Here is a 24,866-nt window from a genome sequence, read left to right as displayed (position 1 = left end):
TATGAGCAACACAGTTTGCTTATTATTGGGTGTGATATTTGGTGTGAAGTCCCAACCTGATTGAAAAATGGATGTAACCATTTTTTTTTTACGTTTGTTATTTTATTTTTACAGCAATTTTAGATGTGAACTTGATGTTGTTTTGACATCAAGATCGTTTACATGCATTGAATAATACAACTTTTCTAATACAATATTAGTTTTCAGTCAGTTTAGAGGCTGTATATTGAAGAATGACACTTTTTTTGGACAGCACAATTTGCTTGCTATCGAGTTTAATAGTCCCACCCTGATTGCGACAGTCTGTAAGAACAAGAAACGGTCACTGAAGTTATGAAAACAACCTGCTTCATGTGGAAACCAATGAACTGCACACACTGTATCATTATCAGTTTGAACACAGGACATGGATTCCTCATCTAAATACCTCGAGTAAATGTAAACAAGGGTCCGAGCAAAAATGTGGAGATTGGGAGCAAAACGCAAGAGAACAAAAGCAATAAACCAACTAGTCTCAGCAATGTCCTGCAGTGCGTGTTAGTGCTTTGTTCTTTCCTGTCTGGAGCAATTGGTTTCTCAAGTTGCTCTTAAGAGGAAGCGATGACGTTTAAAAAAAAGAAAAAAAAGCCCCACTACTTAAATGATTTAATGATAAAGACGTCTCACATACTGTGTAGATCTGATTGCAATACTGTTACTGTCACGCTGACGTTTCTCAGCTACAATATCTGCAAGGAGGTCCATGAGATTACACAAGGTAGGGTGCTGTTTACTGTTTAAATGCTAAACTATAATTACTTAAAAATGTACAAATGTCAGAAGGTGTCTGAAATGTTTGGGTTTACTATTGTTAGGTTAGTTTAAAACCACAAAACGGATATTTTGTCTGGAGATTAAAAAGATGGTTAACCCATACCTCACAATTTACCCCCTCTCTCATGTGGTTTTAAACCGTTGTGTTTCTTTCTTCTGTTGAAGACACAAGAAGACACTTGATGACTTCCTTAGTAGGAAAAACAAATACTATAGAAGTGAATGAGTGCCAGCATTCTTCAACATATTGTCTTTTGTGTTCAACAGAGGAAGGAAACTCTAATAGATTTGTGAATGAGTGAAGAGTGAGTAAATGATGGCAGAGATTTATTTATGGGTGAACTTTCCTTTTAAAGTAAAGTAGAGGTGGTTTCAGTACTTTATACCAGGGCTATTCAATTAGTTTGTCATGGGGCCAGTTGATGAAAAGGATCCCAAATGAGGAGCCGGAGAGATATGACTCGCAATATAAGTGATGACACAACAGCAAAATAAGAGCGCATGTGTTGTATTTTTGCTCCTAAACACACCCACGTCAGCTTTTTCTACATTAAAACGTGAATATGTTGTACTTTGTAACTAGATAATATCAGATTAGGCTTTATTTTACAAACATATTCAAATGTTGTATTTCAAAGCACAACAAAAGCAGTGCATTGCTCATGTAGGCTTCTACATTCAGACACGTCATACGTTATGTTAAAACTGCTTAACAATTAGGGATGCAGCGATTATAGATTTTGGTTGTATGATTATATAGTCTGAAGAATAATCATGGTTTCACAGTAGTGATGGGAAGTTCGGATCATTTAACTGACTCGGATCTTTGAGTCTCGTTTATCAAGATGAACGAATCTTTTTTCGAGTCATTTCGTTCATTTGGTTCAATTTGCTAAAATGTTATTAAAATGTTACGAATTGCTTCCAAACACATCTACAACTAGCCCAAAAGGTTGATCACACCACAAATAAGTCATGAATAGAATATAAGAAGGAGAAAATAATAATTGAATGTTTACCTGCTCTTCTGTGTATGAAGGTATTGTTGTATTGTTGAAGGTATTCTTGTCAGACCCGATAGAGGACTCGAGAGATGAACGGTTAAATTCTTTTTCCGGCTCTAAACGCATATGATTGGCCCGTGATGAACGAGTGACTGATACGCATATGATAAACGCATATGATAAACGCATATGATTGGCTTCTGCTAATGTGATGAAGACTTGAAATTAATGATTCTACCTGCACAAGTATGCGCTCGCGCAGATGAATGAATCACTCCCTGAGAGGACTTGTAGTTTCCGAGTCATATTGAAGATTCATTCAAAATGAACGAATCATTCATGAACAACCCATCACTATTTCACTGTTATCACTATTAGTATGCATTTCAAAACAATTCAAAATACTACTAGTGTAGAAAATAACAAGAAAACTGCTTATAATTTAAAGTTTTGTTTATTGCTGCTCAGTAACCAAATACAGCACAAAATATTAATACAACACAAATAGTATATTTCTCTATTTTTACTTGAAAAAATTAAAAAAAGTTTTTGATTTAAACATGAGTGATAATTTTACAATGAAAATAAATGAATACAAACAAATAAAAATCCTATTGGTAATTCTAAGCTGTATATTAGCTAAGTATTTAAATGAACTGTTGTTATTATCTGCGTTCATACATACATAATCATTTTAATCATTTGTAATAATTCGTCTGATATATCTTTTGTTTACATTGCACTGAAAGCCACACACAACTCTCAGCACTACAGTGTGAGATAATTTCAACTGTGTGTGCCTGGAGGGTGCGAGCTCATCAGCTCGCTTGCAAGCCACGTGAGCACCGCTCCCAATATGCGCACGTCTCCAATGGAAAAATAAACTTGTGTGCGGAAAAGATGCTATTGTTATGCTATAATGCGATAGTTAACCCAACGGGTGTGCATATTAGCATTACTTTATTTGGTTGCAGCAGTTTTGTTCTGCGCAACAGTAACGCGGTATTGAGAAGCCATTAGGATTAATTAACCGTATTGAATTAAAGCGGGGTTAATTGTGAAATCGGCTAATCGTTGCATCCCTAATACCAATATCAGTTTATTGTACAAAAGGCCTTTTCTACAAACACATCCAAATGTTTTCGGCTGCTCGCACCACTCACTTAATGTCAGGTGACTCACTCTCTGTGCAGCCTTCAACTGAAGCTTGTGCCGTATTGAAGTGACTATACTACTTCATTGAACTATACTAGTTCATTACTATAGCGGATGTTTTTCTTTCTTTACCATTTATTTTTAACCTTTTTGCCTTTATTAGATAGGAATGTATTTAGACAAAAAGAAAAGTTGTTAGGGAAATTGTCCTCAAGCTGGGATTCGACCAGGGGACACATTGCAATTTATTTTGATGTTTTGAATGACAAAAATAAAGGAAACTGAAACTGAATTGGGTTTAGGGAAGTGGGTGGGCGTTGGTCAATAGGTGTTTTTCAAAACACACTTGGTTGGGTTTAGGGAAGGAGGAGGGTGGGTCAGTCGGTCAGTCAGTCAGTCAATCAGTCAACAGCGGGCTCTGGTGGATTTACGTGAGAACAGCAGGCGTGATAGTCACTTGTGAGAGAAATATGAGATCTGAAAAAGCGTAAACAGCGCCCTCTGGTGGATTCATGAAATCAAAAACCAAAAAAAAAAAAAAAAAGAATGTACCTCCTGGGATTTTTTTACGATCTCCAGAAATGTATATAGCAGTACGTTTTAAGAATGAGCCTGAGTTGTAACTGACTCTTTGACATCAAGTACAAGCAAAAAGAGATTGTGATCAAACTTCACAAATACGATTTAATTAATGCATTTACTAACATTAATTAAGTATAAATGATAATTGAACAGCATTTATTGATCATAGTACAACATTTACTAATGCATTAAAATCAAAATGCATGCTTGTTAACATTAATGCACTTTGTGGTAACATGAAGTATCAACGAACAACTGTATTTTCATTAACATGAACAAATACATGAGGTCATTTGTTCATGTCAGTAAATGCAATATCTAACATTAGCTAACACAATCTTATTGTAAAGTGTTACCAAGATTGCTTTAGTTACACACAGATTTGTAGATTGTGTCAAAGGAGCTTTAAATAAACGAAGAAAAAAGTTGTATGTTGTGTGCGTTCTCTATTCTAAGCATTACTTTTTATGTTCATGGGAACTCTCGGCAAAGTTTACACAAGGATGTGTGTCATCAGTGGGCATGTGGGTATTGTTTTGCTGTGAGATTTTGTTTCTGAATATATCTGATTTAATCACATTTCTTGCTTGTGCATTTTTCAAAGAGCATGTCAAGATTGTAAATTGCTACACAAACGGAGCTTCTTAACAGTTGCAAGCTCACATTAAATGTGTCAAAAGCGTGGTTAACACATCCTTTCAGCAGGAAACACTTCAGACTCCAGAATAATAGCATTGCAAAAGGGTTAAACGACAAAGTAAAAATGATATGGCAGACAATATGGTGCTTTTTATCAGATTATCAGGTTTCAACAACAGTTTGACCCTTTTATTGATCCAAGTTATGATGAAAAGCTCATTTGATTTAACAAAAATGTTTGAGGCAGCAAGGGGAAAACTTTCCTTAAAGGGGTGTTTATAAGAATATCATGAAACCTTTATAATCCTGACATGCATAGTGAATGAGACTTTATGCATGCTTATAATAACCGTCTTTAAGAGTCATTTGCTCAGTTATGAATTGACACACTTGAGAAATTGACATAAGCAAATACATCATCACCTGTTTTTTGTCTGTCATGACAACTTGATGTTACCAGGACACATTATATATATATATATATATATATATATATATATATATTAGGGATGTAACGGTATTGTAAATACCTTCATACCGCAATAGCAATTTTTTTCAGTATTACCGTAGTCGCATGACTCGATAAAACTATAGGTCTTCTGAGAAAATTTGCTCAGGCGAATGAAGCGAACGGGAGGTAGCGGAAACTACAATTCCCATCAGCCCAGGCGTGGCCATCATCCTTTGCGGTCTGTTGTCGCTACAGATCCAGTAATGCGGAAATGGAGTGTGTTGCTAGTAGCGGGGATGAAAAAGAGCTGGAAATGATCGAACCTAAAGCGGGTTTTAAATTGGGCTTTTCGAAGCATTTCTGTTTCTCTCTAAAAGGATACGAGAAAGGAGAAAAGGTGACAGACAAAAAAAAAAAAAAACTGGTATGCAGGCACTGCCAGACTGTGGTGAATATAAGTTGGGGAATACGACTTATAACAGTCATGGGGACTGCAGAATACAGCACACTGTTCAGATTGATGCAGACATTGACTTGTACCGCAAAGAGACCTCTATCTCACTTATGGCTTGTCCTCTCAAGTAGGGGGAAATACAATGCGCAACGTTACCCACTGCTGTCAACCTGGGCCAAGTCATATCTCTGTCCCAGAAACCTCAGTCCCAAATGAGAGGGTTTTTTTCTGTTGCTGGGGACATTGTAAATACCCAGAGATACCAGCTTTTACCAGATTATATTTATATGATAATTTTCCTTAAAACCCATCTCTATCTAAGTGATTAAATGTTGAATGTGATGAGTTTTCAACACTACTAAATTGAACCTTTATTTTTTAACATGGTTTAATAATTTTTTGTTCTTAAAATTGAAAAATTGAAGTTCCTGTTTCAAAGCTTACAGATACATAGATGGCTAATTTGTATGTCATTGACACTTTTTTTGGGGGTATTTTCATTAGTTTTGTTTTTCCTGTAAATGATTCAATAAATACCGTACCATGACATTCATACTGAGGTATTACCGTACTGTGAAATTCTGATACCGTTACATTTCTAATATATATATATATATATATATATATATATATATATATATATATATATGAGCAATATCAGTGACATATGGCTGTATATCAGCACTGGTGGGAGGTGTGTGTTGGCACGCAGCATCCCACCAGTGCTGATATACAGCCATATCTCACTGCTACGAGTGTGATATTGCTCATATAAATAAAGCTCTATTCGATAAATGTCAAGTGAATCTATCAGTTTAGCGTCAACAAAGAAATGCAAACTGCAGCATTAGGCATATTTCAATTGAGCAAGGATGTCAACAACAGGTTGTGGTAAAAATACATCATCTCAGGATTTCACATCATCTCGTGCCAACAGTGTTGAACTAAAATCGAGAAGTTCAACTTTTAAAAGCACTTTAAATGCCACTGTGTTATTTTCTGTTGTTCTGATGCAAGAGTTGTAAGCAATTCGCCCAGCTTGAAGTAGTTGTTTCTGGTACATGCATAGACAAACATTTGAGGTTACTGATGAGTGTTCATGTGGATACAGAAATAAAATGGGGAACTTTGTCTTGGGCAATAGGCCCTATAAAACCTACTGCAAACACAGCAGAACATGCCCACAAAGATTAAATAGATAGACAGACAGACAGACAGACAGACAGACAGACAGACAGACAGATAGATAGATAGATAGATAGGCAGGTAGACAGACAGAAAGATAGCAATTTGTAAAATTCACAATAAATCCTGTAACATTGTGATTAGCTAATTGCGAAAAGTTGCAATGTAAATGCATGTCATATTGATAAAATATGTTAACAATTGAAGCATGTATTACTTTAATTTAAAGTGTGTGCTGCACACTATTGAGAATGTTGAGCTTGATTGACTCCGAAATCAAATTGCAGTATTAGACAGAAAAAATGCACTTGGAGATTTGTCATGAATGCTGATATTTTCTTTCAGTTGTAAACTATAGATTATATAGACTTGACAAAAAAGTAAAATCGCTAAAAAAAGTTGTTTGTTTTTTATAAAGGAATAAAAATGGATGCAGTCATGCACATTGTTTGACTGCTAATATGACAGTGATTTGATGCTTTGCAAAAGTTGCAGACGCCATTATCAATGTTAAAATGCTTTTTTGATGCAAAATTAATTTAAGTTCCTCACGCCGATTAAGCAATTAAAATAGGCAGACTACTATAGTAAAGAAAATCCGATCTAAAATGTAAAACTAAATGAAAGTGTAAAGCCTGCAGCTCACAACAAATGTGTAAAGTTATTGCGTATCATATTTAACAAACCGTTTACTACAAATTTTATATAATTTTGCTCACATGGATAATCAGCCATTCGTTGCATTGTTGATCATGATTTCACAGATCAATAGATTAAACAGAATCTCACACCAATTCGTAACGTCTTGATTTAGTGGCTAATTTGTATGAATTCGTATGATCTAATTCGTACAATTTAGTACGATTTGCTCATCACCCAATGACGGTTGGGTTTAGGGGCGTGGTTGAGTGCCACGCCTCCTTTTTAAAATCATACATTTTTGAACGATTCATCTCATTTGAATTTGTATGATTTAGCCACTAAATTGACAAAATGTAAAATACTTACGTTTCCTCGTGAGATCAGGATGATAGATGAATCCTTCACAACACGCCCAGCGATCTCAAATCAATTCCTCCAGACATTTTAATTCACAGGTGTCAAACTCAGTTCCAAAAGGGCCGCAGCTCTGCACAGTTCCAACCCTAATTAAACACACCTGATCAAACTAATTGAGTCCTTCAGGCTTGTTTGAAACCTACAGGTAAGTGTGTTGGAGCAGGTGTGGAACTAAACTGTGCAGGGCTTCGGCCCTTCAGGAATTGAGTTTGACACCCCTGTTTTAATTGGATTCACAAACTTCACAAACTTGGTTTGAAGAACCAGATTAGCCAGAGATCAGTCATCAAAATTAACAGATCCAGGATCTGCCAAATCATCTTAGATCATTTAAGCGAGGTACAAAGAATAGACCCCCGCTCACCATTTTTGTTAGTTGTCAAAACTGACAGCTGAAGGGGCGTGGTTCAATATGTTAGCCAAGCTCAATTCCAAAGATATACATAACCTGACAAATTAACTAAAAAAACTAAACTAAAACAGAAAGTGTGTTTACAGATTTCAATTAAAGATCAAAAGGGCACACAATATTCTTTTTCTAAATTACATGAAAAAATGAATTGTTTACCACAAAACTAGCAATGTGAGCTAATAACATCATGTGATTAGTTTTGATTTCATATGTACTTTAACCAACAATATCTCAACACACACACACGCACACACACACGCACACACACAAACCAATTTATATGAATCACACAAATCCAAAATGCAGGGTTCCATGTTTATGTTGAGGTGTAAATTTAATCTGTGCTTTGTGAAATGCCTTAAATAAGTGACAATCTTCGATAGATTTCATTTAATTGTAAAACAAACATGATTTTAAAACTGTGTGATTATGGGTGTAAAGATATTCAGAAAAATATAATTCAATGCAATACTCTCCCCTCCACCATGGTACACACAAAATACTCTCATAGTGCACTGAGATATCTTGAGCCTAGGCAGGATACCCCAGACCAAATCACACCATACTGTGGCTCTATTTTCAAGAACCAAACGATTTCAAGAAATCATGATACGACATGGTCTCTAACTGTCCAGCAACAGAGAACCACAAATGTGTTTGACTAAAAAATATAGCCTATAGGCGAAAGGGAAATAGATGTTGGTTTTGATGTTCTTGCTCTGTTTGCTTTCTTTCCACAGTAAATTCAAGAAGCAACACCATAAAGTTTGAGTCAAATGGCAACTCCTTTAACTCCGGTCTTCTCTGGACCACCTGCATCCGCCGTTGTGCCCGCTCCCCCATCTACACCACCATCCCTGCCCCTGTCCCATCAGATTGGCATTGCGATCCTGGTTATTGCTTTTGTGTTTGGTTTTCCTGGTAACCTGTTTGTAGTGTGGTCGGTACTGTGTCGAGTGCGGCGCCGCTCAGTCACCTGTCTGCTGATTCTGAATCTGGCCGTGGCCGATGCTCTGGTGCTCCTGAGTTCTCCGCTTTTCATCCGCTATCTGGTGGGAGGGAAAGGCTGGGAGTTTGGACCTGTAGTCTGTAAGACGGTGCATTACCTGTGCTGCGTCAACATGTACGCCTCCATCTACTTGATCTGTCTGATGAGCATGGACCGCTGGCTCGCCGTCACCAAACCATTTCTGTCTCAAAGGCTGAGGACCAAGAAGAGGCTCCTGAGCATCATGCTGGCCATCTGGGTCATGGCTTTTCTGATGGCTTTGCCCATGCCATTTTATCGGTATGTCTAATAGTTTTTTTTTTTTTTTACATCCACACTCTTTAATGAATTACATTTTATAATGTATAAGTTTTACAATGCAGAAGTTTTAAAACTTCATTTTATAAGTAATACACAATGTTGGGCAGTAGCATTGCTACAAGTAGTGACGCTACTAGCTTAACTACATTTCTCAGTAGCGTGGCGGTAGCGTCGCTACTTTCTAAATCAAATAGCTTTTCAGTAGCGAAGCTATTTTAATAGTGAATTAGCTACCACAAAGCTACATTTACCAATCGCAGATCAATAAGCGACGGCACCGACATTCACGGAGCTGTGAGGCTGGTGTTTGGCTTATGAAAGTAAATCCATGGCTGCGTCCAAAACCGCCTACTACTCAGTAGGTACTGCATTTAAATTTAACCGTACTACTCGGCCGTTAGAAAAGTACGTTCTATACAGTATGAATGTGAAAAGTATGAATGGAATTCGGACGTACTACATCCGCCATTTTGTCATGGTCACGTGACCTACCTGCGTCAGTTGCGTTGCCTCACTTCCATTCATAAATTCGCTCGCAGGGCATCATGGGATAGCGCAGCATGCATGGGATGCGCACTCCGGAATCTCGCCGGAAGTAGTAAGTCATCCGGGTGCTTCTCGCATACTGATTTTCGAATTCTATGAATTCGGACATACTACTCGGCTCGCATACTGATTTTGGCGTACTATATAGTATGGAAGTATGCGGTTTTGGACGCAGCCCATATGATGGTGAGCATGATGATTTCTTCTTCCTGTTTCAAAGTGGTTCACAACAAACTTTTTGGTGCGTTACTGCCACCTCTGGTCGGTGACGTCGCAAACCAAATTAGTCAAGAAACTTGCTTGATGGAAAAATTACTGAGGGAGAGTTATTTCTGAACTGAAGTAGGATTTTTTTTGACCATACCTCGGGACGTACATGTTAAGATGCAATCAGTGGCTAAATTCCCGGGGAGGACAGGGGGGACATGTCCCCTTCACTTTTTTTAGATATAGCACTTATAATTGCTATAATTTCCCCCCGAGAGTCGAAAAAAGTTATTTTATAAATTTAGGCTTTTCTGCACACAATTACTCATCATTGCTGCACGTCAAAGGACAGCCCTCACCCGCACCAAACCCTTAACCCAACCAAATAGCAAAACCCTAATTCTTGTAAAAAGTTTAGGGCAAAAACAAATATGTCTGGAGCCGCAAAAAATTCAAAGCCTTATATAAGCCTTATAATGATGGCAACACATGCTGTATGTATTTATATTTGCTATATTAGCCTACTATAAAAATGACTTCGTTGGCTACAAATACATACTGAGCCTTCATGATTAAATGTTCATTTCCCTGCAGTGCATCCTGTAGAGAATGACGCGCCACGTGACTACTCTGTTGTACGATGCCGTCTCAAGTTTAACTTAATTACAGTATATTAATGAATTATGTTTGATGTTCAAGTTTAACTTCATTACAATATTAATGAATTGTTTAATGATCAAGTTTAACTTCATTACAATATTAATGCATTATGTTTAATTATCAAGTTTAACTTCATTAAAATATTAATGAAATATGTTTAATGACCAAGTTTAACTTCATTACAATATTAATGCATTATGTTTAATGTTCAAGTTTAACTTCATTACAATATTACTGCATTATGTTTAATTATCAAGTTTAACTTCATTACAATATTAATGAATTATGTTTAATGATCAAGTTTAACTTCATTACAATATTATTGCATTATGTTTTGCTTTGATGAAATTAAAGAAATGCAATAAAGAAATCAGATTTTTTAATGTTTTTTTTTTTATTTTGAGGATTCAAAAAAACAACATCAAAATGAACGTGCACAACGTGCCCCTTATCTGGACAACAAACAGTGCAATAAAACGCAGCCTGCCATTTCCATTTCAAGATCAGCTCGAGTCATTCCTGGGAATGTGCTCAACAAGGAAGGGACAATCTCCAAGGGTGTGTGTCAAGGAAAGACAGTCTCGTTTTTTCCTTTCGCAACTCACAAAATCTGCTCCCAAATGCAGTTTGCATATCAACGATCGCACCTTGTAAATAATCACCGTTGAGTTAGTGATCGGGATGGGCTTCTTTGAATTCTCTCAGGGAGGGACAATGAGAAAGCGTGCCCCGCTGTACATCTTTGGCAAAGACAGCTTGCGCTCCATGGCGCATCACACAGCCGCCGGTTTGTTTACAACAGCTACCTGCCTGGCATCCCGCCCTGCTGATAGAAACGTGTGTCGCAGGCTATGACGCAAATCTTCGTTGACAGAAATGTTGAAATTAAATATTCTACACACTTTTACAGCATTGGAAAACGTTAAGATTGTTTGTCCTCCTATAGAAACCATATTAAAACTAAAAATATATTTTCCTCCCTCATCGTTTTCCATTTTCAAACATTTTTTGAAAAAGTTCCAGGGAGCCACTAGGGCAGCGCTAAAGAGCCGCATGCGGCTCTAGAGCCGCGGGTTGCCGACCCCTGGTTTAGGGAAACGACTGCCCTCACCTAACCCGAACCCTAAACCCAACCCTAGTTCAAAAGGACAACCCTCACCTACAACAAACCCTAACTCTCGGTAATTAAAAGGGCATAACCCCAAGCCTTCGGAAAAAACACACCAACCCCCTAACAACCCTCACTAAACACCAGAACCCAAAACAAACAGCTTGAGGATCTGGTCGACTTCCCACCACAAATTGGCAGTAAGACACTGGCCTGGAATTGATCAACCAGCGCTGATCGCCTCAGACGAGGGTGTCTAGTGTTTAAAGAATCGAAACACCCGATGAATCTGAGGTACACTACTGATGAAGTGTCTTAAACATTTCCCTCTCACAGCTGGTCTTGAGGGAGTAACAAAAGGAGAATTTAATCCCAAACTTCACCCATCGATCCCTACAGCATCCGAACCCATCAAAACCATCCCAAAGACGTCAGCACATTGCACAACAACCAACAAAGAAGAACACAAGAAGACTTCCTCTCTTCAAACCTTAAGCCCAAAGCCCACAAACAAGGCCAACCCTCCCACACAGGAGGGTTAAGATCAAAGCTCTTATGGTATATAGTCAGACAAGCGCCGGCCCGTGCACGCTTCCTCAATCTCCCTACTTCAAACCTACCTAGACTAGCGCTAGGATGGGGGGAGTTGTTGTAATTCTTTCAAACCCTAACATTCCACAACAGTATCACCATCACTCAGATTTGGTCCCCCCCACCTCTCAGACCAGAATTGCACACTTGGATGCAATAACTTAATTTCTGATGCTGTGCTCAAAAAAAATAAAACTTTAGTAATTTATAGTAAGTACTTCTATAAATTACTGCATTATGTAGTGTAATTTATTAATGAAGAGTTGTAAATATATATATACATTATGCATAATGCTTATATCAAAATATTTCTCTTTACTATAAATTACTATAGTACTTTAAATGTGTAACACCTGCTTTTATTTGATTTTTTTGTTTTGGCTGTTATATACTATAATTTGTTTCTGTTTAGTACAGCATACTATTAACAGTAAACAACTGAACTGAACTATTATGCCTCATATGATTCATTGACAGTTTTAATGATCGCTAAGATGTGACTTCCTTGGATTTAAATTGCTTCAATTTAAAAATAAAAATAGCAAAAATAGCTTAGATGTAGCTACTTTTGCCAAGTAGCTTTTAGCTTAGCTTGCTACATTTCCCAGAGGGTAGCTTTTAGTGTAGTTAGGCTACATTTTAAGTAGAGTAGCTAACAACTTAGCTCACTACATTTTTCAAGTAGCTTGCCTAACACTGGTAATACATTAGGCCAATATGGTGGCCAAGAGAGAGCTCAAATGCACAATGGGATACGAAAACATATGCGTATCGAATTACACTAACAAAATTAATTAACACTTTATTTTGATGGTTCATTTGAGTATTAGTAGACTGTCTGCTTAATATCTGTTGATACTGCTCATTAAACAGACATTTAACTGACTATAAGAAACTTTGCTAGTACATTACACTAAATCTAACCCCAACCTAACAGTCTACTTATAATCTAATGAGTATTAGTTGGCATGTAGATGCAATGTATCTTAATTCAACAAACAGACCATCAACATAAAGTGTGACCACATCATCAGTTTGACCACTCACATGCAAACAATCTTACAACACAAATAGAGAAACATACTGCAAATTGAACAAACCACAATGGAAATGTAACAGGGAACCCCAAACAAGTGTCAAATTCTACTGCATTTATCTTTGCTATATAAAGTTTTTAACCTACTACTTAGTGTTCAATTTCAGATGACCATCATAATTGCATAGCTGCCATCAACCTGATGTACATTGGATTGCTTATATACAGTAGGCCACATAATATAGATTTAGGCATTCAGTAGTATGTTCATCTGTAACCAGGGGTGTGACATATAACTCAGAATTTTCTAAGCATTTTATACCTCAGGCATGTGGTTCTGTAGATGGAGGCCATTCAAAACCTTGTGCTTCATCCAACTACATAAAAGAAGTTTGCATTGGTCATTGGACTTGGAGGCATTCATTTGAGAAAATAACTGAAACTCACTCTAGATTAGGCATACTTGCAGGATGTTTTCCCCCTCAAGTGAAATTTCCTCTTAAGTTACATTTTTTAACATGATTGATGCATTAGCCCAAGGGGTTTCAAGCATTTGTTTCTTTAAAAGAGTGGGAAAAAACACCCAAAAGCAAATACTGAAGGCAATAAATCAGTGGTTAAAACGAGCCATGGCACTGCCTTAAGATTGTTAATAGCCTAATTAATAATCTCCTTTTTTTGTTTTAATGGAAACTGCATACATTCTGTGGGTTTCTATTGGTAACTGTTTGGCTTTATTTGTGTAAATAAAGATTTCACTAAATTCTAAAGGGACATGTTCCAAAACATTGTAGAAACCATGTGAATATAGTGGTTAAACTGTGATGGTATGTAAAGTTGTTGATGGTATTTGTTGTGAGCACTATTAGACTTTTCTCAGCAGGGATATTCTGTATATAAAGTACAACATTTAATGCATAACTGCAATTTAAACTATTGCCTCAGATTTATCTCCCTGTTTTAAATGTCAGCCTCTTTCATCTTGTTTTCATCTGCTTTGCTCTGACAGCTCTGTGGTGCAATATAAACCAGGTGTGCCCATCTACCTGTGTAACCCATACCACTGGCAGAGTGAATCTCATGAAATCTTTCAGTACCTGTCTGAGACTCTGCTGGGCTTCCTGCTGCCCTTCGCCTTCATCCTGTTCTGCTACATCTCAGTCATCCTTCGGCTGCGCAGCGCCATGTTCCAGCGTAAGGGAAGAGGAAACTTTCTCATCCTCATCATCATTGCTGCTTTTACTCTCTTCTGGTTGCCGTATCACCTGATCAACATCATACAGGTGAGCATCTCGCACGAACATCTCTAGCGTGTGATCAGCTTACATCACAGGCCAACATATCAAAGTTACCAATTTGTGACAGGCAGAGGTGGGTAGTAACGAATTACATTTACTTCGTTACATTTACTTGAGTAAAATTGTTGGGTAACGTGCACTTTTACTCTTACTCAAGTAAATTATTAGAGATAAATCATTACTCTTACTTTGCTACGTTTGTTGTTCCTCCGTTACTGTCAAATGATAATAAATATAATTCATATGAATTGTTTGCAAATATTGCGAGGCGCAGCATCGGAGAGGTTGCTATAGTGCAGGGATCACCAATCTCCTTCCTGGAGGTCCGGTGTCCTGCAGGGTTTAGCTCCAACTTGCCTCAACAAACCTGCCTGAGTGTTTCAAGTATACCTAGCAAGACCTTGATTAGCTTGTTCAGGTGCGTTTGATTAGGGTTGGAGCTTAAAATCTGCAGGACACCGGCCCTCCAGGAACAAGTTTGGGGATCCCTGCTAAAGAGATGCGACTCCCGTTTTCGGCTAGGGCGTGCGCACCTGTGTTGGAATGTTGGCTGATATCGAGAAAGACGTGCGAGTATACTGCGGCCACACCATATCGCCATCTGCGGTTCTGAGAATGACGGTCATGCTGTCTGTGTAGTAAGTTTATCGGACCAAGTCACCCGCCCTCAAGTTCAGCTCATAGTCAGCTCAAGTTCATAATGTGATGCATGCATCGAACTGACATCGCAACATATACATGCGTTACAGCTCCAACCTGAAAGAAAGTAGCGGTAGGTATCAATATTATCCCAATTTGAACCTTTTTAATAGTAACTATGGAGGCCCATTCAAAAGACCCACCCCTCAATGACAAAGTTTGTCCTATACATGAGCTCACTTGTGTTATATTGAGTGCTATGCCATCATTAATAGTGAAATTAATCCATTGGCTTTAATACCAAGCAGAATCCTCAGTCGGGTGTCGCTTCGGTGTGACTTCATCTAATCAGTTTTGTCCAGTGCAAAGTAATATTTTTCATATTTTCCAACATCAAGCTGTGCAAGAGAACATACAATCGGATGGAAGCAACGTCATCTATCACTGCTGTATTGTTTTTAAATAGAGAAAACATTTTACAAGTAACTCTTATTCTAAATCTTGCAGCTTATTCTTGAAACAAAAAATGAAATAAAAAGGTGCCAAGCACAACAAGCGCCTATTTTAAAATTAATGAGAAAACTAATTTGGCTATTTTGTTATCCATGTATTTTCAATTAAATCAAATGCATTTTTTTTTACAAGAAAGGCTAAAAAAATGTGAATTTTATTATTATTATATTTAAATTTTTTATTATTCAAATAGCCAAATTCTGACTGAGGACAGTTTGTAGGCTACACTACAGTTTTTAATTTAACACTTTGACAGATTCCTATTTTTTTTCTACTGATTCATAATACATTTGTATTTAGAAAAGTATTTATTGATTTTTATTTATTCCAGATCTTTAGGAAATATTTTGGTACATTAAAAAGTGTCACTATGATGACCATCTAACAAGCTAATCCAGCTAAAAATAGTGCTTAAAATGTCACTAAAATGCAGTATTTAAATCTTATAAATTGTAAATAAGGTGAATAAACTGCAAAAAGGCCTGCTGTTAACCATTAAAAATATAACATTTTAATTTAGTGTTTTACCAAAAATCATTGAAATATTAAAATATTAAAATAATTGGCTCCCTGTATATTTTCCTCAATGTCTGTTTAACAGAAAGATTGTTCAACATTTCTAAACATAAGTCTTAACTAATTTCTAATAATAACTGATTTCATTTATGCTTGCTATGATAACAGTACATGTACAAATCAAAAGCAACTAGTAACTATTTACTTGAGTAATTTTTTCATCAGGTACTTTTTTACTTTTACTCGAGTAAAAAATTCCACATGTACTTGTACTTTTACTTGAGTATAGATTTTGGATAATCTACCCACCTTTGACAGGCTACACTGTTAACTCTGTGGATCAATTGCTTAGAAACAGTGACTGAATCATTTTTCAAAGGAATTGGTTCAGTTTGTTTTGGTTGAAGCTTAATTTATCACACAGAATCAATGAACTGTTGAATTCATTCTCAATACATCTGTCCCCCTAATGCAGTTGCGACAATTTTACTACTGGGTTCATGTAATCCAAAAGGTAAAGTTAAAACACACAGGAAATAGTCAAAAACAAGACAGGACAAAAGAAACTGCTTGGTAAAGCATTGAGAACTGGCAATACCTTGAGTGTGTGTATGGTCTGTCCAGGCTAACATGCCCATCAAGCAGGAAGTGTCTGTAGAAGCAGCAGAGAGGGTGCTGAAAGTCAATTCTAGGACAACATTGCCCTCTGCTGGCATGGCTTTACAATTAGCCTTTTTGTCACTATTTGATTTTTTTTTTTAAAGAAAGTACAGTCTAACTGAAATGGAAACAAAATTCCATTTTGTTTTTCTTTTTTGTTTCACATAAATAGATATCAATGCAGTCATTTTCAGTTTTTTTATGTTTCAAGAGTTCACACTTAGCTGATAATCAATAAAGTGTATTTGGCATGCTGTCCCGGGAGAGAGCACTGAGCTCGTAATATCCTCGAGCCCGGGGCTCCCTCCCGTTAGAAGGGCGAGAGGGGAATTCGAGGTCAGGTAGGTCTCGAGAACTCCCCTGCTTGTCACCGTGAGAAGTGTAAACTCAGGTTGTATTGGGTGATAATTTGTTTTAGTCGATTGCTATGGTTTATGTTTTTGGACGGTGGGAGGAAACCGGGGAACCCGGGGAAAACCCACGCGAACACGGGGAGAACATGCAAACTCCACACAGAAACACCAACCAGCCCGATGGGTTGGACTAGCGGTGTTCTTGCTGTGAGGCAACAGTGCTAGCCACTGGGCCACCGTGTCGCCCGATCAGAAAAAGTGGGAGGATGTAGGGGTGGAAGGGGGGGAGCTTCAAGACGAAGATAACTGGAGTGGAAAACTCAGGTTATTTATAATGCTTCCGTAATCATCTAATAGGGCTGATTACGGAGCTAACAAGGGGCCAGCCGTGTTGATTATAAGCACGTGATCCTCTCGAAATTAGTTTATGAATAAACAACACTTATGGTGGCATATGTGTGCACATCCTCATTATTCATTTGCTTATGTACCACATTTTGACATCATTTGGACAACATTTACATCCAGGCCCGGATAGGCTAATCTGGAAGACCGGGTGAATTCCCAGCAAGCCGGTCTTCTTTTTGGCCGCGAGGGCCGGTGTCCCTAGCTGCTTGCACTCTCAGCAGTCGCACTTCTTTCATTTATTTATTTATTTGCTTAATAGTTAAAATCTGACATAACCTGAGAACCTTTGTAACAGTGCCCTTGTTGTCCAGTGGTCAGCACGTTACATTTCGACGTCGCTGACCCGTGTTCGAACCTCACCTGAGTAATTATTTAATTTAAAATTTTTTCATTTTTATTGTTAAGACATATAATATTGTTAGGGTTGTTGAATATTTGAAGTTCTAAAGCAGCTGTTTTCTTGAAAAAGACGTGATAGTGTCATTAGAAACTGAATTGGAAATGACCTTATTTTAATATAGTCAGTCGTGAACTGAGGTGGGCCAGTCTAAGACTTGAAACTCCAGGGCTGAAAAGGAGTCCCACTCCGGCCCTGTTTACATCAGAATGGTAAACAGCCAGTTGTACTGTTCTAACTAATTTCAAATTACTTTGACTTTAAAATGTGGAAAACATTTAGGCCAATCCCAATTCTTTTTTTTTTACCCCTACCCCCTCCTGTTCCCCATTGCCCTTGACACAGAGTGTGAAGGGGAAATGCTTCAAAATGTACCCCTAAGAAATGGGACAGCCCTACAGCACCTGCACATGTCATCAGATGTCATCGCGCTCTCTTACCTCATATGAGATCGAGGATGGCGACTGCTGTAGTTATTCCAGTTAACCCTGACTCTGGGCTCCTGCCTCTTTTCCTGCATGCCAGCTCTGCCCTGTCCCTGTACACCTGCATCTTTCCCTACCAGGCCTTCCTACCTCATGCTTTTTTCTCCAACCTATCTTTGTGCTCCCACATCTTCTCATGCCTGTCCACCTGCCCAGTATTAACTGGTTTGACAATTCCCATGTGAAACTGCAGTATTTTGCATAGCTTCAGCTTTTGAAACTTTGTAATCCGGGAACGTAATCATGGGTTACATCTGATGACAAGCAAGAAAAAAACAAGCTGCGTCCCTTAGCGTTAAAATGATTCCTGCTAAACATAAAACATGTCAGACTATTTGAAATCCTTGCAATCAAATTAAACAAAATCAATAATTTTACACTTAAATATTTGTTAAAATCCCAACAACAAGGCAGCTGTTAGACATTTATATCAGCCCAACGCAGTGGTGTTAATTCCTCTTTGTCTGTTTGCACAGGTGATTGGTGTGATGCAGGGCTCCTCTTCTTTTCTAAACGTGGCAAAAGTGGGTCGTCCCAATGTGACAGCATTCGCATTCATGAGCAGCAGTGTGAATCCAGTCCTGTACGTGTTCGCTGGCAGCTCTCACATCCGTCAGGCTGGTTTAGGCTTCATGGCGAAACTTTTCGAAGGGACCAATTCAGAGATGGGCTCCAGCCGCAGCACCAGGTCCAGCCGCGGCTCAAATACAGAAAACTCCGTCTTCACAAAACTGTCTGTCAAGCTGAATCGCAAAGGTGATGGTGCAGGAGCCGAGACCCATGATGGAGAAGAGGGGACCTTGGCGGACAAGACTCTGACCCCCCTGCATTGAAGTGTTCGTTTATTCCCCCGAGGCTCATTTATAGTGTTAGTGAAGCTGCTGGACTTTAGTTATCCCAACTGAAAGAATAATATCATCTTCTGCTAAATATAAGGTTTTATTTCTTCTAAGGCTACATCCACATGAATCAGGAGTTTTTAAATTAAAAAAATCTGTGTACATACAAAATCATTGAAACCTACTGAAAATGATGTAGTAAATATGCCAGAGCAGCATGTGCTACTGCAGTTCGTTCATAGAGATACACAAACAATGGAAAAGACAATTGGTGCATTCCAAACGGGACATTTTGCCCTCCGAAGGGTGGTTTGGAGTTTAAAAAATTTAAGACCGCTTTATTAAAGTGTCGTTCCAAAACAAAGTGCTCCAAACTGGCCACTTTGAAGAGCCCTTTGGAATGAAGTATTTTGAAGGATATAACTTATGGTCACTTCCATGAACCTTGATCCACACTGTGTTCAATTCGGATGGACTCTTCCCTTTGCTCTAAACCAGGGGTCAATCTTGGTCCTAGAGGGCCGGTGTGCCTGCAGGGTTTAGCTCCAACCTGCCTCAAAAAACCTGCCTGGATGTTTTAAGTATACCTTTAAAGACCTTTATTGGCTTGTTCAGGTGTGTTTGATTAGGGTTGAAGCTAAAATCTACAGGACACCGGCCCTTAAGGAGGAAGTTTGGTGACCCCTACTCTAAACTCTTCAGAGGGTCACCTTTAACACAAAGGGATGAGCCCTTCTGAATGAAACCCTACTGAAAAACAGGCTGGTTGGAAGGTATTAGCCGCTCAACCAGGCTGGTTTTAGAGGAGTTTTGGCCACTTCCAGCCCAGCCAAAACCAGCTATGTCCAACTCAAACAGGCTAGTTAAGCTGGCTTTAGTTGGTCAATTTCCAGCCTGACCAGCTAAGACCAGGCTGGAAATGGCTGGAAACCAGCCTGGAAGTGACCAAACCCATCTAAAACCAGGCTGGCCAACCAGCTTAGTCTGATTTAAACTGTTTTTTAATAGGAAACCCAGCACTTGGCTGCATTCTAGTCCATTTTTTATGAGCTTCACTCGCTAACTTCCCTCCATCTTGTTCCCTCAAATGCATGTCATTGATTACATTACACAAGTGTGTACACTGGTGCAACATCTGCATGGGTTTATATGGAATGCCCTAAACCAGGGATCACCAAACTTGTTTCTTGAGGTCCGGTGTCCTGAAGATATTAGCTCCAACCCTAATCAAACACACCTGAACAAGCTAATCAAGATCTTACTAGATATACTTGAAATACCCAGGCAGGTGTGTTGAGGAAAGTTGGAGCTAAACCCTGCAGGGCACCGGACCTCCAGGAACAAGATTGGTGACCCCTGCAATAAACCCTTCAGCACTTAGAAACTAAATTGTTGTGATATCACAATAGCACTGCATTCAGGGACATATAGGTGCTAGTGTGAACATATGCAGCTGACTCTCGAGGGTATGTCCATGTAAATTTTGCTCACTTAGTTAATGAAGTGGAGCTCACTTTAAAATGGCGGCAGAGATTACCCTGAGGAAACAAGATAAGGAAAGTTTGTGAGTGGATTTCGAGAAGTGGAGTAGACCTAGCATCATGTGATTCACCTTGTTGTCTATATTGATTTGTTGTTTACCATAGTAGCAAAGGAGAAGAAGATTTTGCTTTAGTAAAGCTATTAAGCTCAGCAGCTTCAGCCGTCTAAACACAAGCATGTAGAGTCCGCCGTTGTTGTTGCTGTTTTGTGACATAGCGTCTCTGACTAGGGCAAGATGTGGGCTGAGGACATCAACGTTTCACAAAATATATGGATTGATTGTTCACATGAAAAGAGTTTTCAGATTGAGATTTCAGATTTCAGAGCTGGTTTAAAAAAATATAGTGGAGTTTTTCAAACTGTGGTTTCGTCTGGATTTCTGGATTTCGTCTGGTTTCTGTGTGAACAGGGCCTACATATTTGATTAGGATTCACTGGAATGCAGGCTTTTAAACATTGTTACATTTTTAGAATTATATATATTTTTGTTTATTTTATTTCACAGCTGTACTTTGTTGTTGTTTCTGTGCTTCTTTATAAAACTCAAATGTATTTGTATATGTGCCCATCCTCATTATTCATCTGATTATGTACACTTTAGGTTTTGACATTTAGGATGCACAATATTTATATCTCTGATGTGAAACAGTCGGATGAACTGTCAGTTATTGTGCAAATTCAATTTATTCATTATTGCTTTGTCTTTCACATTAATGCAAAATATATAGAAAAAGAAAGATTCAAAACTATTTTTTCAATGACTCTGTTGATTTTCTTAATAAAAGTGTGAACATTTTCAATAAAAAATAGAAATGTATAATTGTGGATGTTCATCAGCTGCCCATTAATGCAGTTTTTAAATACAGGACAAAAGATTTCCTAGGCATTTAATATATTTAATGATATTGTTATGAACCCAAGGTCTAGGTCTGGAGTTAAAGATAATAAAGTAATAATTCAATAATTAAACAGGTAACAGGTTGGAATTTAATGACGTTCACATTCATTTATTGTGAGAAAACAGTTTGTATCAACAGAAAAACAAAAGAATAAGAGCAAAAAATAGATTCAGCAAGGCCAAAATAATAACCACAAGACATAATCAAAGATAATCTAAACAAATAAATTACAGTTACTTCCTTTACACCCTTACTAAACCAAAAACATGAAGAAAATTAAGTTACAGCAGATGAGAAGGATGGAGAGCACATTTCACACTATTTTACAACAGAACACTTTAAAACACACTGAGATTAAGCAACTTTTCAACAACTTGAAAACAGCTCTTCCTCTTACGCCTGTGATCTGGATTTTTTTTTGGCAGTCTCATTTTCTAAAGATGCTGCTTTTTCAGAGCACCAATCACAGTACTCGGCTGTGGCACATCTAATTAAGAATGGGCAACTTGGAAACAGGAACAGGGGCCTCATGTACATAGACTTGCCTTGAATTCAGACTAAAACATTGCGTACGGACAAAGCTGTAATTGTGCGTACGTGTAACGGAGGCCAGCTAGTGTGTGCTGTGCAGGTAAACCTCACTCCTCTGACCTGTAAAGGTGCTCTAGCGACAGATGCTAGGGGCCATGGTCTTTATCCTCCTTGGTAGAGCACCTGACTTCCATGCGGAAAGTCACTGGTTCGATACCAACTCGGAGCGGGTTGGGTGGCGTAGGACCGGCGGGGTTACATTGGTGCCGTGACCCGGATGAGAGTGAGGTTTAGGGGGGTGAGTGTAATGGAGGCCAGCTAGTGTGTGCTGTGCAGGTAAACCTCACTCCTCTGACCTCTAAAGGTGCTCTAGAGACAGATGCTAGAGGCCATGGTCTTTAGCCTCCATGTGGAAGGTCACCGGTTTGATACCAACTCGGAGCGGGTTGGGTGGCGTAGGACTGGCGGGGTTACATACGCAGTAATAAAAAAAAAATTAAAATCAGGTGTATGAAATACCGCGTACGCAAAATCCCACGCATATTCTCCTTGTACATTCAAATTAACATGAAACTGAGCGTACGTGCACAAGCGCAAAACCTCTCCATGCCTCCTCCCCCTAATGAATACGGTAATGACTCCATATTGGCAAAACCGAACGAAAAAGCAATGACAAAAGCAAGCAAGAAAAGAAACTTCACAGAATGTGAATTGAAGGTTCTCTTGTCGGAGGTAGACCGGAGAAAAGCTGTTATTTGCAAGTTTGTCCTCCGGAATGAATAAAAGTAAAAAATAGAGTGGGAGAGTTTAGCTGACGCGGTTAATGCAGTGGGGTCTAAACATCACACTGTGAGTGAATTCAAAAAGATATGATCCGATGTAAAGGTGCAGGTTAAGAGGAGAACAGCAGCACACCTTCAAAGTGTGGACTGAACAGGCGGAAGAACAGGGGATGCTGAACTAACACTCTTTGAGGAGAGAAATGCCTCAATTGTTGGTGACGCTTTACTGTCTGGAGTAGTATCCGTGTCTGGGAGACACAGATGTATTAGAGGAACACTTTGTTAGGGCGGTAAAGCAGCAGCCCTCCGCTCTTATCAAGGCAATCGCCCGCTCTACAACTCACCGAGTGTGAGAATGGGCTTCATTGTATCTGCATTCTTGGTTAGTTTGTGGGTTTGTTAAGAGAGGTAAACAGACACGTCTTTAATGGATAACCTCAGTCGCCTGATATGCAGTTAAATAATTACGCTCGATAAAATAAAATTTAATGAAAAATTACCTGGAGTAATATCTTTAAATACATCACTCACCAAGAAGCCACCCATCGCGCACCCTGCCAACTTGGAGCCTCCTCGCTGTCTCACATTCCAAATTTGGACCCAACTCAGCACAGAGATCCGAGAGGATAGCTCTAGGAAATCTGAAATGGCGAATAAGGCAGTCATCATCGTGGGCCAGAAAATCACTGTGATCCCTTGGGATTCAACCATTGACAATGTCCTCTAATAAGGCCAACACTGCCATTGCCATAAACTACCCTGCTGAAAAATCCATCATTTGTAAATCCAAACGTAAGTGTGAAACCTGGCATACACAAAGTTTTTGTGCATACGCAGCGTTGATACATGAGGCTCCTGAACAGATTGAGAGAGAGAACAGTGGCACAAAGAGTGACGGAATAAACATATACGCTGCGTCCGAAACCGCATACTTCCATACTATATAGTACGCCAAAATTAGTATGCGAGCCGAGTAGTATGTCCGAATTCATAGAATTCCAAAATCAGTATGCGAGAAGTACCCGAATGACTTACTACTTCCGGCGAGATTCTGGAATGCGCATTCCATGCACGCTGCACTGTCCCTTGATGCCCCGCGAACGAATTCATGAATGGCAGTGAAGCGACGCAAATGACGCAGGTAGGTCGCGTGACCATGACAAAATTGCGGATGTAGTACGTCCGAATTCCGATCATACTTTTCACATTCATACTGTATAGAACGTCCTTTTCTAACGGCCTGAGTAGTAGGCGGTTTTGGATGCAGCCATAGACTTAACAGTCACTTTATTAGGTACACCTGTCTAACCACTCATTAGCGCAAATTTCTAATCAGCCAATAACATAGCAGCAACTAGGCTTGTATGCATTTAGGCATGTAGACATGGTCAAGACAATCTGCTGTAGTTCAAAGTGAGCATCAGAATGGGGAAGAAAGGAGATTTAAGTGACTTTGAGCATGGCATATTTGTTGGTGCCACACGGGCTACTCTTAGTATTTAAAAAACTGTGGATGTACTGGGAGTTTCATGCATAACCATCTCTAGGGTTTACAGAGAATGGTCTGAAAAGGAGAAAACATCCAGTGAGTGGCAGTTCTGTGGGCGCAAATGCTTTGTTGATGACAGAGGTCAGAGGAGAATGAACAGACTGACTGGAACTGATAGAAAGGCAACGGTAACTTAAATAAGCACTCGATACAACTGAGGTCTGCAGAAGAGCATCTCTGAACACACAACATGTCCAACCTTGAGGCGGATGGACAACAGCAGCAGAAGACCACACCGGGTGCC

The 24,866-nt window shown here is 38.8% G+C and overlaps 1 protein-coding gene and 1 long non-coding RNA gene across 5 annotated transcripts in view; one reads left to right on the top strand and one right to left on the bottom strand.

Moving 5' to 3' along the window:
* The window catches only part of LOC141375275 (uncharacterized), a 36,997-nt gene extending 20,164 nt beyond the window's left edge, over positions 1-16,833 (bottom strand). Inside the window, exons 1-3 of one of the 2 annotated variants that reach the window (XR_015495329.1) lie at positions 16,776-16,833; positions 14,309-14,476; positions 8,063-8,803 (exon numbers count right to left, since the gene is read on the bottom strand). This is a non-coding gene — a long non-coding RNA (uncharacterized LOC141375275). Of the gene's footprint in view, positions 1-8,062; positions 8,804-14,308; positions 14,477-16,775 lie in introns of those variants that run through there. The other variant, XR_015495330.1, reaches the window with a different exon arrangement.
* On the top strand, positions 665-21,681 carry ltb4r (leukotriene B4 receptor). Of its 3 annotated transcripts, XR_015494500.1 has the most exons (5): positions 665-757; positions 8,495-9,042; positions 14,221-14,494; positions 18,957-19,843; positions 20,642-21,681. XR_015494500.1 is itself a non-coding variant. In XM_087258605.1 (4 exons), the coding sequence occupies exons 2-4, from the start codon at positions 8,531-8,533 to the stop codon at positions 19,311-19,313; spliced, it is 1,143 nt and encodes a 380-aa protein (XP_087114731.1). In that variant the 5' UTR covers positions 665-757; positions 8,495-8,530; the 3' UTR covers positions 19,314-21,681.
* The last annotated feature ends 3,185 nt before the right edge of the window (positions 21,682-24,866 follow it).

This window comes from Danio rerio, chromosome 7, assembly GCF_052040795.2.
Source record: "Danio rerio strain M-AB ecotype USA chromosome 7, GRCz13ab, whole genome shotgun sequence".
Classification (NCBI taxonomy): Eukaryota; Metazoa; Chordata; class Actinopteri; order Cypriniformes; family Danionidae; genus Danio; species Danio rerio.
The sequence above is the reverse complement of the archived record's forward strand: the minus strand, read 5'-3'. Positions and strand labels throughout refer to the sequence as shown.

Bases quoted from the DNA above. Each gene is read 5' to 3' on its own strand.
- ltb4r (XM_087258605.1), top strand. From the start codon at position 8,531: ATGGCAACTCCTTTAACTCCGGTCTTCTCTGGACCACCTGCATCCGCC. The intron at 9,043-14,220 runs GTATGTCTAATA...TTGCTCTGACAG, and splicing joins TTGCCCATGCCATTTTATCG to CTCTGTGGTGCAATATAAAC. The intron at 14,495-18,956 runs GTGAGCATCTCG...CTGTTTGCACAG, and splicing joins ACCTGATCAACATCATACAG to GTGATTGGTGTGATGCAGGG.